Genomic DNA, 13,295 nt, shown 5'->3' with positions numbered 1-13,295 from the left:
TGTTCTCCCTGAGCCTTTGCTATTTAGTTATTGGCAGCCTCGAAGACGCAGAAGTTCAGCCAGAGACCTCTGCGTCACACGGTTTGATTGTGTTGCACATGTTCAGACCCATCACTATGCAGACACATATTTAATGGGGAGGGGAAAAAAGCACATGTACTCCTCGACCCCTTACGGCTGGTGCATTTCCTTTTCCTTTTTTTTATTGATCATCATGCAACATTTTCTCCATCTGGAACTTTTTCCCTCCCTTTTTCAATCCAATCACCCCTCATTGAAATTTCCCAGAATCAAACACAAAAACTGGGGGGAAAGTCTCAGTCAGCAGCAGTTCAACTTTATTTTTCTTGCCTTTTTCTCATTAAAAGCAAGAGGATGGTTGTAGTACATGAAAACAGTTCTGTGGAACAAAACTCAAAGCCTTCAGACTGATTCAGATTCAGAGTGATTGTTTCAGCATGTTAGCAGTCGTGCTCATTTGGATCAGGACAGAGAGGTGTGGTCTGTCATCCAACCACAGACAGGACAGAAGACCATTTCGTCTGTGATTTTCATGTGCACACCAGCGCCGTATTTACCCAAATAAGTGACTGCCGATCTGTCGATGACATTCGAAAACTTTTCTCTAACATTCAGGAGTAAAAAAATTTTCATCAGCTTTCCCGTACACTGCACTGAAGCTAAGTTCGGTGGCTGAGGCCATTCATTAGGTGATTGTTAAGTACAATACGGGTCGAATGAGTTAGTCGTTTTCATAATGGGATGCCGGGAATGCTTTTATTACCGGTGCAAATGAACTGAACAGTGTATCAGGGATGTAAAAGCTGATGGTACATGGAATATGTACGATTGTCAATTGAAAAGGGTAAGGGAAAGCGTTACAAGCGCAAAACAGGCCACATATTAAAAATAAACATTGAATGTCAATAAAAATAAATTATTCTCTTTTCATATAAAAGCCGGGTACTTGTGCTTTCTCTTCTTTTCAGCAATTTGGTTTTCTTTTGTAAGCAATATATGTTATGTCGCATAAAAATATTGCACACTTTAACTCTACATTAAGTTATTAATAGTGCATCTACAAATTATTTTTCCGGCAACAATGTAATCTCAAAATTTAAGTGCAAACCACACGGTCAGTATTTAAAGTCTATATTCATTTCATTCTTTTTGTAAAGTGGTTAGGAATGTAGGACACCTGCTGATCATTTTAGACAATTCAAGAAAATGACCTGGACCCTAGCCCAAGTGTTTCCACCGGAGCCACCGTTAAACAGTTCAAAAAGCACTACTCTCAAACTCTCGATTTCTCTCCATTATACAAAAATAAAATCTTATAGCATTCACAAAAAATGCTATTTGACCCCTTTTTCAAAGAAATTATCGCTTCCCGTAGCTCTTCTCGAGCCAGTGCCGAACATTTTTAAGGTTGTAGAAAAATGGACCCTTACCCCCTAGGTAAGCGATTTTATTCTTCTGCACAATGCAAACCCGCTCGTAGGCCACACCGTAGGCTACATTGGCATTGTTGTCCATGCAATCTGCTACCAATTGGCACTGAGGAGGCAAAGAGAAATGCTCCAGAAGTGTCCGGGCGGCAAACATTCTCTCCTCCAGATTACGGTGTTTCCTCACTTCAAATGAAAAGTTCTCCATTGGAGGAGCCGCCCAGCCATCTGAGGGGTGAGCCTCATCGATGTAGACAAGCAGGAAGTCTGCCACATCTGAGAATTCCTCCACCATCCGCCGGAAAACCGGCAGTTGGCTTATAAAGGGGGGTCAAGTGGCCGAGCCAAAGTTGACCACTAACGGGCGGTCGGGAGACTCAAAGTCCAGCAGATGGCACTCATTGTGGGTCTTACCGCTGACGCTCCAGCATCTGTTGATGCCAGGAACCTTCACCACCTTGGAGTTTGGAGCAGCTTCGCCCAGCTTCACCTGAACAAAACAGTTCCACATTCACATATTAATATTGTTGAGAACATTAAAGTTACATGGGCAATGAGCCATAATGCCTAGTGGCCAGCCGAAAGAGTAGTCTCATGACTACACTGAAAATTACTTCACTTTGGCTTAGTGGGTTTATTGGCCTCTGTTGTTATGGAGACTTGAGTGATGTCACCAGGCCTGAGATCTCACATTCACAGTTGTATACATACAAAAAAAAACACACAAACACAAATTCTTTGGAGCTTTGTCACTGCTCTAAATCAATGTTTTGGGCTTGCACCTTAACACCATCTGTAAGAACTTTTAAGCATCTTGTAGAAAAACAGCACATGATCTCTCTGATCTCACAATAGACTTTTGAGCCAAATATTTGTTAGTATTCAGATGTCTAAAATGCCATTTCTGTGACTTTATAAGGGCAAATGCATTTTGGCACTGTTAACACCTGGAAACACACACAAAACTAATCTTCACTCTGCTGCCAAAAAAAAAAAAAAAAAAAAAAAACATCTGAGTCACTGACGTTATTTTTACGCTAAATGATTTCCTCAGCGAGACTTTGAAGCCAAACAATGATATAGTTAATGGTTGAGGTCAATGGATGCACATTAAGCAAGTGCATCTTACCACACTGTGTGATTTGATTGATTTTTTTGTTAAAAAGTAACAGGAATGTGAATCCAGACATTTAATGAATTAAGAGCATTGACCCGAGAGGTCGCTGACTGTCTGGAGGACAAAGTTCACACACCTTTATAAGGATTAGAATTGTGCCAAATGTCACGTTTTGAAAATTGAGCAAATATATATTCAAAATTAGTTAGAGGTTGTACACCACACTGTAAACAAATGCAACAAATGCTTTAAAGAACATACTTTCATCCATTTAACTTGATGTCACCGTGATACGTTTACTGCATGCAAACTGAAAACTAATTAAAATAATAATAACTGTAAATGCAAAGTGTTCATAACATAAAACGTACATTGTCCTTAATTTACATCATTTTCATCAACATCTGTTGATTTTAAATGCACTTTAAAGCCAATTTGACATCACTGTGTGTAAATTGATATAATCCAGTAGCCTACGAGTAAATATAGCAACTGTAACGTGGACACGAGTCTAACCAAACATTGCATTATGTCTATTTAACATTAAAACAATAAAGACAAATAATCCCTAAAGCCCTTTGAACTTGTCTGAGTCTTACTCCACAGTGAGCAGACCGAGTCTTGTGCTCTCAGCTTACCTGTTTGTAGGCATCCATCAGAAAGCTGTTCCATATGGAGCGCACGCCGGCTGTGGTTAACATGCGCTGCCACTCACCCGTGGAGCCCGAGCAGCTCAGGAGTGACACCACACGCTTTACTAGCACTATCGAATCATAAAGCACGAAAAACAGGCAGTTGGAGAAGAAACCAGGCAAGATCTGCAAAGTTACCAGGAGGTCCACACTAAGCATGCCCATTTCGCGCTGATTTATAACAGGTGGTTGTCGCGCACTTATGCTTATTTAAGTTCACCTTTCCGACTCATCCTGCTCAGATATCATCTTCTTTGCTGTCCCCCTTCTAGGAAACTTTCATTCACCCAAAGGAAGCAGAGCCGACCTAAGGATGTGGGCGTTTGCGCGCGGTGAGCCCGAATCTGCGTCTGTCCAAACATCAGGCGTCTTTACGCACAGAGGAGCGCTGGTGCCAAACGTCCCCCTCCTTTCCGCTCTACAATTAACTAAAGGCTACCCGTTGGGCAGGTTCCTGAGTCGCTCTGCGTCTTTTTATACCGTAAATCATTCCGGGCTCTGAAATAAAGCCCGCGGGGCTGGTGGGGGCGTGATGACATAAAGAGGGCTTTTTCTCCGGACGGGACATGCAATAATAGATGAGAACAGATTCAGGGCTTTTTAACATCAGTTGCTGATTTAAAAAGGAGATTACGTGTCCCTGCATGAAAAGACACGTTTGCATGAATTGAATGCCTGATTTGCATGATATCAATCTTCTGTTTATAAATGTGTTTTGTAATAATATAGCAGTTCTAAATGTTATTGAACACTGTCAGTCAGACAGACAGACAGACAGACAGACAGATAGACAGATAGATAGATAGATAGATAGATAGATAGATAGATAGATAGATAGATAGATAGATAGATAGATAGTTAAAAAAGTCATATTTTTAAAGAACACTTATTAAAATTACAAACAATATCTGTAAATGAACCTGTATAAAACATGAAAATTACTGTATTGTGTATACAGTATTTCTTCCTGTTTTCTTAAAACAGTAAACAGTAAACTGTATTAAATATTTTGTCAATACTAATAATTTTAAGTTCTTCTTTCTGATTTTAAAGTAAAGTTTTATATTTAGGTGAAATTTAACATTCAAACTCTGAGCACAAATATTGCAAATTTAAAGAGTACAAAGCTGCACTGCTCTCCAGGTTGAAACTTACAGACCTTTACCCACACATCAGCTGATCCAAAATGCTTTACAAAGGAAATTGTGAATAGAGATGAGAAAAGCACACATATTTTTTTAACAAGCTCAAACTCCCCAAATTTGCATTTGGAGTGTGTGAGAGCCTAGAGACATTTGAATACTATAAAATGCAGAACATGTAGAAAAGGGTGTGAAAGTGCTGGAATCTATCCCAGCATGCAATATATGTCAAAGGTGGATCATTTAAAATCCTCAATTTGTCAAATGTGCATTTCTTTGTATTATGTAAACACCTTGGTGTGAGGTTACAGGACTAAGCATCATCTTGCTGCAAGCATAGTGTTGAAATGAATTACAATACATGCATTATCAAACTGCTCAATTATTGTTGAATTAGTCGGACAGCAAGGATAACAATGTTCATGAAAGAATATCGCTCTGGCTTAGAGCCAATACATTGTCTTTACTTATGAATAACTAAACGACTGTCACTTTCTGTTGAAAAGATCAACATTTTCCATTTACATTGTCTCATATCACAAAGGCTATAACAATTTACTGCCATCAGCGGTCGCCGTGATTTTGCCAAGACATGTTCCTGGATCAACATTATTGTCTAAAAATATCAACTTAACCCAATCCCTAGCCCTAAACCTAATCCTACCCATATTTTATTCCTAAAATCAGTGGGAAATGATATCTGATATCTGATATCATAGTCTTGAAATGACTGTTAAATAAAAGTTTGTAGACAATTTTTGTAACTTGTATGCAAATGCAATTATGGCAGTATTTTTACATTACAGTGGACTGAGGGTTAACCAACAGGATGTGTAACACTGCAGAACAGTAAAGGACCAAAAAAAAAACAGAAAATGCCACTGCTGCACAAGGTTTGAAAGGAAAGATCATGGATTTTTTAAAATAAAAAAGGGTTATTGGTCATGTCAGTGTAACTGCACAAGCATATTCAAACATGTACACACACACACGGCTGCCATGATTTTGCCAAGTAAGATCTGTTCCTGAATCAACATATTTTGTTTATCTTGTCTGAAAACATAGGCCTAAACATAACCCTAACTTAACCCTAAAATCTGAGGTAAATGATGGATGTACAGTGAATAGCACAGATGATCCTAACCCTGGTTGTAAGCATATGTGAAAAAAAAACTTTTTACTAAATAGACCAATTAATCAAATATAATAAAATAAGCCTACAAATAAAAATAAGTAGACACATTTGTAATCTTTCATTTAAAACAAGTTTTCTTTCCATAGTTGCAACACTATTTGCTATAGAATAACATTTGTATGTTTAAGAATAATTTTATATTAGTTCATAAAATTTCATATAGAAAGACAACTCAGTGTCATTTTTACTTTAGTCTTTAATTCATGTTAAATAAAACTACTGTATCTGAAAAACTTTTTTTACTTTTATCTCTGTTCTATTGCATTTTTCCTATTGTTTGTGATTTTGAACTTTGATCTTTTTTATACAACATAATAAATAAATACAAAACACTATATTGTAATGTATTAATTATGTAATACAATTTCCTGTATTGTGAAATAATATGGTCACATCATCCACCCCTACTGTCAGCTAGTTTTAAGATCAAACTCATGAAAAGTGACAGAATTTTGGATTGAGTAATCTAAGAACACTGTCATGTAAACTCATTTAACAGTGATGACCTGAAAGCACGCTCCTTGGACTCTGAAGAACAGTAATATTTGCAAACCACGATTTTGGATCTAATGTGAAGGTTTTGTATGGAGCTAGGGAGTACATTTTTGCAAGACAATGTCTCTGTCAGTAAGTCTATAGTATTTTTTATTAAACAAATTAATATTAATTTGTGTGTATGCGCTTTCCTCTCATGATCCAGAAGTTTTAGGAATAAAACTATTCTGCTACATGATCTTCAGAGGAAGTGAGTATTCATTTCATATGAACATTAATACATACTTATATTATATTTAATGGAATAATCACACTATTGTTTTTTTTTATTTGTTTGTTTGTTTTGTTTTCATTCACATTTACATTTAGACATTTAGCAGATGGAAAAAGAAAGAAAAAAGAATAGAGCAAGCTAGTGTTGGAGGACTTTTTGCCTTTTTTAATTGTATAATAAATTAAAAGAAAATGGATAGAATACATAAAATATTAGAGAAGCTATAGGTTTTTGTTTGTTTTTTAATAAAGAATAAAATAAGAATAGAGAGTGCTAGAGCAGGGGTAACCAAAATCAGCCCAGGAGGGCTGTGTCCTGCAGAGTTTATCTCCAACTTGCCTCAACACACATACCAGGAAGTTTCTAGTATGCTTATAAGAGCTTTATTAGCTGGTTCAGGTGTGTTTAATTTGGGTTGGATCTAAACTCTGCAGGACGCTGGCCCTCCAGGACCGAGTTTGGGCACCCCCCTATCCTCCTACCGCTATCCTGCAGAGGTTAGCTCCAACCCTGAAAAAAATTCACCTGCCTGTAGGCTTAGTAATCCTGAAGACACTGATTAGCTTGTTCAGGTGTTTCATTAGGTTTGGATTGAAACTCTGCAGGACATCAGCAATCCAGGACTAACATTGACTAAACCTTAGTTAGAGGCTCAAATAAAGATGGAAGAGATGTGTTTTTAGCCAATTCTTAATGATGGCTAAGGATTCAACTGCTTGGACTGTGTTGGGCAGGTCATTCCACCAGGAGGGAACATTTAATTTAAAAGTCTGTGAAAGTGATTTTGTGCCCCTTTGGGATGGCATAATAACTGGGTGCAGAGCCGGTGGTGGTTTTGTAGGCAAACATTAATGCCTTGAATTTTATGTGAGCAACTATTGGTAGCTAGTGCCAGTTGATAAACAGGGGTGTGACGTGCATTCTTTTTGGCTCGCTAAAAAATTTATCTTGCTGGATACTGGTTTAATTGTAAAGGTTTGATAAAACTGGCTGAAAGACCTGCCAAGAGAGCATTGCAGTATTCCAACCTGGACAGAACAAGAGCTTGAATAAAGAGTTGTGCAGAATTTTCCGAAAGAAAGAGCCTGATCTTCTTGATGTTGAATTAAGCAAATCTGCAGGACCGGACAGTTTTAGCAATGTGGTTTTAGAAAGTTAGCTGATCATCAGTCATAACTCCAAGGTTTCTGACTGTTTTTGAATGAGTTATGGTTGATGTGCCTAAAATTGTGAAATTGTGATGAAACGATGTGTTTGATCCACAAGCAGTTCTGTCTTGACAAGGTTGAGTTGAAGAAGATGGTCCTTCATCCAGCAAGAAATGTCTGGTAGACAAGCTGAGATGCGAGCAGCTATCGTTGGATCATCAGGATGGAAAGAGAGGTAGAGTTGAGTGTCATCAGCATAGCAGTGCTATGAAAAGCCATGTTTCTGAATGACAGAACCCACAGTAGTGATGCCATGTTTACAGAGCAGAGAAGCGGTCCAAGAACTAAGCTCTGAGGCACCCCAGTAGTTAGATGTTGTGACTTGGAAATATTTTCTTTGCTCTAAATTTGTTTTAAAACCATATAAAACAGGTGTCTTGTGGCATAATCTATATTTTTTTTTTTACCCCAAGATACACCAAGGATCCAACTGATTACTGGCAATTTAGAGAAGATTTGCTCTTTATCTGCTGTGTCTGTCACTTATGGTCTTGTATGTTTTGGTTTTACTTATTACACTTAAAAAGCTAGGATTCAGAATTCAAAAACAATGTAATGTTTGTCTACATGTATTATCAGAGTTATATGGAGCCCACAGGAGTCAGTAGAATATTGTGGATTTACACAGTAAAAAAAAAGAAAAAAGAAATAAACTTATACAAAAAAAAAAAACTGTCAAATTGCTGGCAGCAACAGCTGCAAAACAAAAACCATAGAGTTAAAGTAAAATATTGTAATTCAAACAGGGAGAAATCCATAAAATAACGGTCAAATGACAGGCAACTATTGCTGCCAAACAAAAACTGTAAAATTAAAGAAAAATATCTTAATTCAAACAAGGAAAAATCTGTAAAATTAAATGTAAAATTTGTAATGAAAATGTCTGTAAAAATTAATGTTTTTGCAGTTTTTTTAATAAAGATATTTTACTGTCATTTTATGGTTTTTGTTTGGCAGCCGTAGTCGTAGCCGTAGCTGTCATTTAACCAATTTTATTTATTTACTTTGTACAAGATTTTACATTTTGATAGATAGATAGAAATGTATAGATAGATAGACAGACAGACAGACAGATAGATAGATAGATAGATAGATAGATAGATAGATAGATAGATAGATAGATAGATAGATAGATAGATAGATAGATAGATAGATAGATAGATAGATAGATAGATAGATAGATAGATAGATAGATAGATAGATAGATAGATAGATAGCTGTGGAAGATGTTTGCCTCATATTTCTAATTAAAGGCCAAGCGTGTCAGGACAAGGCAGGATATGTTTGTTTGTTAAGATTAGATAATCATTGTAGATTCTGCAGATAAGGGGATGCTTATCATTGCTGCAGTTGGAGGAGCATAATTCTGAGTTCTGACGCACGACACTTAACGCAATACTCTCTCACCCATTGAAAGTGAGTCAAAGGCTGTGGCCTCTACCACAAATATTTCTCCATTGTCATTGACAGCATGAAGCCATCCTCAACAGTGTTTGCTCTTGTTTATCACGAAGGTTCCAGATTCCTTGCCAAAGTGGTTCAACCGAATTCTTTACGTCTAATGACCAAGTTCATCAGAAGGCAGCGATCAAAGCTCTTGAATCTCAGGGTGATGACCCCCAGCGTGGATCCAGATATGCGGCAAAGCGATAACGGCAGCACTGTCTATTATCCCATTGACCCAGAAACTTCATCCAGGCCAATTAAGGTCAGCAACACAAGGATTCCTTTGTCCAGTGGTCATTTGCATCTCAAACACACATATCAATCTCTACTTGTGTACACAGTGTTTACATGAGAGGCTGCATATAGTCATTTTCACCTTAGATCTTTGTCCAAAACAAATCATGGAGGATAGCAGGGGATGGGGAAATTATGAAAATCTTTTTATCTTATACATCAGCTATTCCCAAATGAATAGTGCTGTAACAATAGCAGGATTGATGAATATTGCTTTCCCTTTCATGACCAGCTCTTGGCGGGTCCCTCAGACTTGACATTCAACTTAAAGACTTGCCACGGGTCGACAGGTTCGTCGTCTTTCCTTATAGAACAATCTTGCTCGTGTTTGGGTGTCCGCTCTGTAGTGTTTGCTACTATAGTTCAACATCTTTCTAACTAAGTCCAGGACAGAGCCAAAAAAGTGTCGCAATTATGCTTTTCAGCTCAGTCTAATTCATGTGGCATGATGGATTGTTGTTTTTGGAAATGAAGTCGTCAAAGAACTTCAGGCAACAGCACATTACAAAAATATGCAGAGCCATAAAGTCTATAATATGCTATGCAGTTTATGTTTACAGGGACATAAATATGTATATTGGCAAAAGTTGCCAGAAGATCCTTGCCAGAGCAGAATAATCATTCATTTTTTGAAGATTATTTTGAGACGGCAGTTTTTATTTATTCCTCAAATCAATTATTTCCTGCTTTAGCTGTGGTTGTGGAGAGTTTGTAATTGTTATGACGTCTCAGATTTTTTCAGATGGAAAATTTCACTTTTCACACATAAACATGTGCCATCTCATTTTTGACTTTAGGGTCCCTTAGCAGTGCATACAATATGAACTCATAGCCCTTCATGTCCAACTTCTATGACAAGAATGCTGTAAATGAAAGAAAAAACTGCATTTATGAAAATGCTACATCTGAAATTCTCCTGATAACACCAGTGCCAGATAAAACTTGATCCAAATGAGTTAATATTGCAAGATAAGGCTAATTTAACATTAGATGAATGATGAGATGTGTAATGCTAAACCTGACCATGACTTCACTGAAGGTGGGGCTGCATACTTTTCGATTGCCAAAAACTCAGCAAACTCTATTCAGAAACATACCTCGTTTTATCAGCCATTGCATAAAGCAAACCCCTGGAATGTCAGAATTGTATTTAGCATTAGTAAAACTAGTGTTGAATACTGAATTAATAGTGGAGTAGGGCTGGAAACGTTATACAAACCATTAAAGACTCTTTTACTTAGTGGCAGCAGTAAAACGAACACATGCTATGATCTCAGCAGCACACCAGTTGGCTACATCCTCATCCGTTTTAGTCATTCAGTGAGTCAAGGTGGATTGTATGTTTGTGTAATTGTTGTAGCTTGGAATTGTAAACTGCCTCCACTGATTCATATGTTCCCCACAAATATTTACTCCCATCTGTGCACTGTGTACAAGCAGGAATTAAGCCAACAGACAATGAGCTTTAGAATGCAAATTTGGCTTGCAACGGCTTTATCCACAACAACGTATAACAGGATTGTAGCCAAAAATTCAATTACTACCTCTGCATCGAGTGTAAACGGAGAGACGGTGACCCATTCTAAATGCACTCTCTGTGCACCACGTCAACCTGTCTTTCCTGGACATATAAGAGGTTTAAGCTGTCTCAAAAGTGCATGACTGTGTGCTACTTGGCTCAGAGTGCTGTAAATGTAAGGATAGTTTACTGTGGGCATTTCAGCGAACTTTCCAATCATTTTAAAATTGTTTTGATGGTTTCTCACCCCGGGCAACCACTAAAATCAACAGCTTTGGGAGCACTAATAAAAATGTCTGTTATGCAGACTTTTTTATTTTGTATGCTTTCTTTACAAATTCTATCAGCATCATTTTGAAAAGAAAAATAGGTGATATGAAAAATTAACTCTGATTAAATTAAAGTCTGACTCTAATAGAAAATAATAAATTATCCAATCCAATCATTTTAAAATTGTTTTGATGGTTTCTCACCCCGGGCAACCACTAAAATCAACAGCTTTGGGAGCACTAATAAAAATGTCTGTTATGCAGACTTTCTGTTTCTGTTTCTTACTTTCTGTTTATCAAAAAATCCTGATTTTGTGTGTTTGAACTTCAGTTCAACCTTCTCATCCTGATACACAGAACAGGATTAACAGTCTCTCTCACACACCACAGAATCTGAGAGCCAGCACATACTTATATAACAGCACAAACAGTGGGGTCTGCAGACTGGGCTTATGTTTTGACTGAAAATGTAATGAAGAACTGTCAAGTGGGTCAGCAGCGGGTTTCGCTGGCAGGAATCAGGAATCAAATGTGCAGGGATTACATCTAAAGGCTTATGGGTTCTCTGAATGCCTGCCCAGCTGTGACAGAAGCAGCATTGCTTCAAACTGCCACTTCATCAAATCATCACAAGTGCGTGACTGAAAAATGATAGTAATTTACCGTTGACAATCATTTGCATTTTAGGTTTAAGCAAATAAAAAGTTGAGCAAGTAAATGATGAGTATAACATTTGAGTGCTGAATAACCCAAATTCAAGCCTTCATGATCTCACACACACAACCTGTTTACTGTACAAACACAAAATTTGACTGTTTGCATTTCTAGAACAACCCTATTTCCTTAGTTCAAGTTTGCAAACCTCTTTGCCACATGCACTGGAATAGGTATTATATTGCAAGTTAAAATTTAAAATGAAAATGGCAACATGATCATTTTATATTGTTCATATTTTCTTCATTTTTGCTGGAGGTAAAAGCTCTGATGGGATGGCGGGTGAACGCAGTAAAAACTCTAGGCTATAGTAGATGAGGAACCAATTATAGCTCCCCCATGATATTTTGTAAACTGGATTTATGACAAAGAAGTGCACAGAAGCAGATATTATAACAATCTACTGATAAACGCACACCTTGCCCTCTGTTTCTCGCTCTGGGCCCCCTGAAAATTGAAAAAAGAATGCGCTGAAAGACGGGGAGGAGCCGATCAAAGTCTGTCAGCATTTTCATCTGAAATTTAAAGGGGACTGAAGTGATCACAAATTCGTATACAGTTTATAGAGTTAATCGCAAAATTTTAGGGTTGCTGATTAGCTATAGCCCCCCTAAAAATGGACTAGTGACGCTCATGATCTGAGCACCTTAGGAAACCTATGAAAACCATATACAACAAACAGAAAAAATAAGCACCACAAAGATAGCCTTTCTATGAGACAAATAAATATCCACCAAAATACTTAGAAATCGCCCAGAGCTCTTGGAAGCACTGCAAGCTATTTTTCTCATGCAGAATTATTTAGCTCCAAAAATCAACAACACACGGCATCGATTAGCTCATTCTTAAACAACGGTTTGCACACAAAGCAGCATTCAAAAGTCAGTTGTTCAGTACAAACCCTGTGAAAACAACAAACCTTCCTCACATCACCACCTCTGAATTATAACCTTAATGCCCAATAATATTAGTGCAATAATCAGCTTTATTCACTGAAACTGCACAAGAAAACATGTGCCAAAACGTTCAAAGCCTCCAGAAGAATTATTAGGAATTTGTCTGCTAACTTCAAGAAAAGAAAAAAGTGTTGATTTTTTACAGCCTACTTGAGGAAACAGGCACCACATTCATCCTTTTCCTCAAGTTGTGAACTGTACACAGTCAAGGACTTTGGCCTTCCACAAGCCAAGTGTGGCTCCATTCTTTCGAATGAGAGACCTCCTGCAAATTTCCTAGAAATGCTGGCGTGGAGTTTCTTTACGCTCATGTGTACAGTATTTTGTTTTGTTTGTCTTGTCCGTGCCAATTGTATTGTTTGCTAGACAGTCTGTGTAAACTCTACAGTCTGAACATGAGGTAAGCAGGATCTCCAGTTTGGGCTCTAAAACCTGGTTTTCTGAATGTATGTTCAGAAAGAAATTCAATTATAATTAGAGGATTTCTGCTCTTTGCGTTAAAACTCTACATTTGATATTTCATCCT

At 37.5% G+C, this 13,295-nt stretch overlaps 1 protein-coding gene across 1 annotated transcript; it reads right to left on the bottom strand.

Moving 5' to 3' along the window:
• Positions 1-321: 321 nt before the first annotated feature.
• On the bottom strand, positions 322-3,740 carry LOC132112568 (type II iodothyronine deiodinase-like). Its single transcript, XM_059520098.1, has 2 exons — positions 3,204-3,740; positions 322-1,938 (listed from the first exon to the last, which is right to left on the bottom strand). Exons 1-2 carry the CDS (start codon positions 3,420-3,422, stop codon positions 1,381-1,383), a joined length of 777 nt encoding a protein of 258 aa, XP_059376081.1. The 5' UTR covers positions 3,423-3,740; the 3' UTR covers positions 322-1,380.
• Positions 3,741-13,295: the final 9,555 nt, after the last annotated feature.

This window comes from Carassius carassius, chromosome 32 (genome assembly GCF_963082965.1).
Source record: "Carassius carassius chromosome 32, fCarCar2.1, whole genome shotgun sequence".
Lineage (NCBI taxonomy): Eukaryota > Metazoa > Chordata > Actinopteri > Cypriniformes > Cyprinidae > Carassius > Carassius carassius.
The sequence above is the reverse complement of the archived record's forward strand: the minus strand, read 5'-3'. Positions and strand labels throughout refer to the sequence as shown.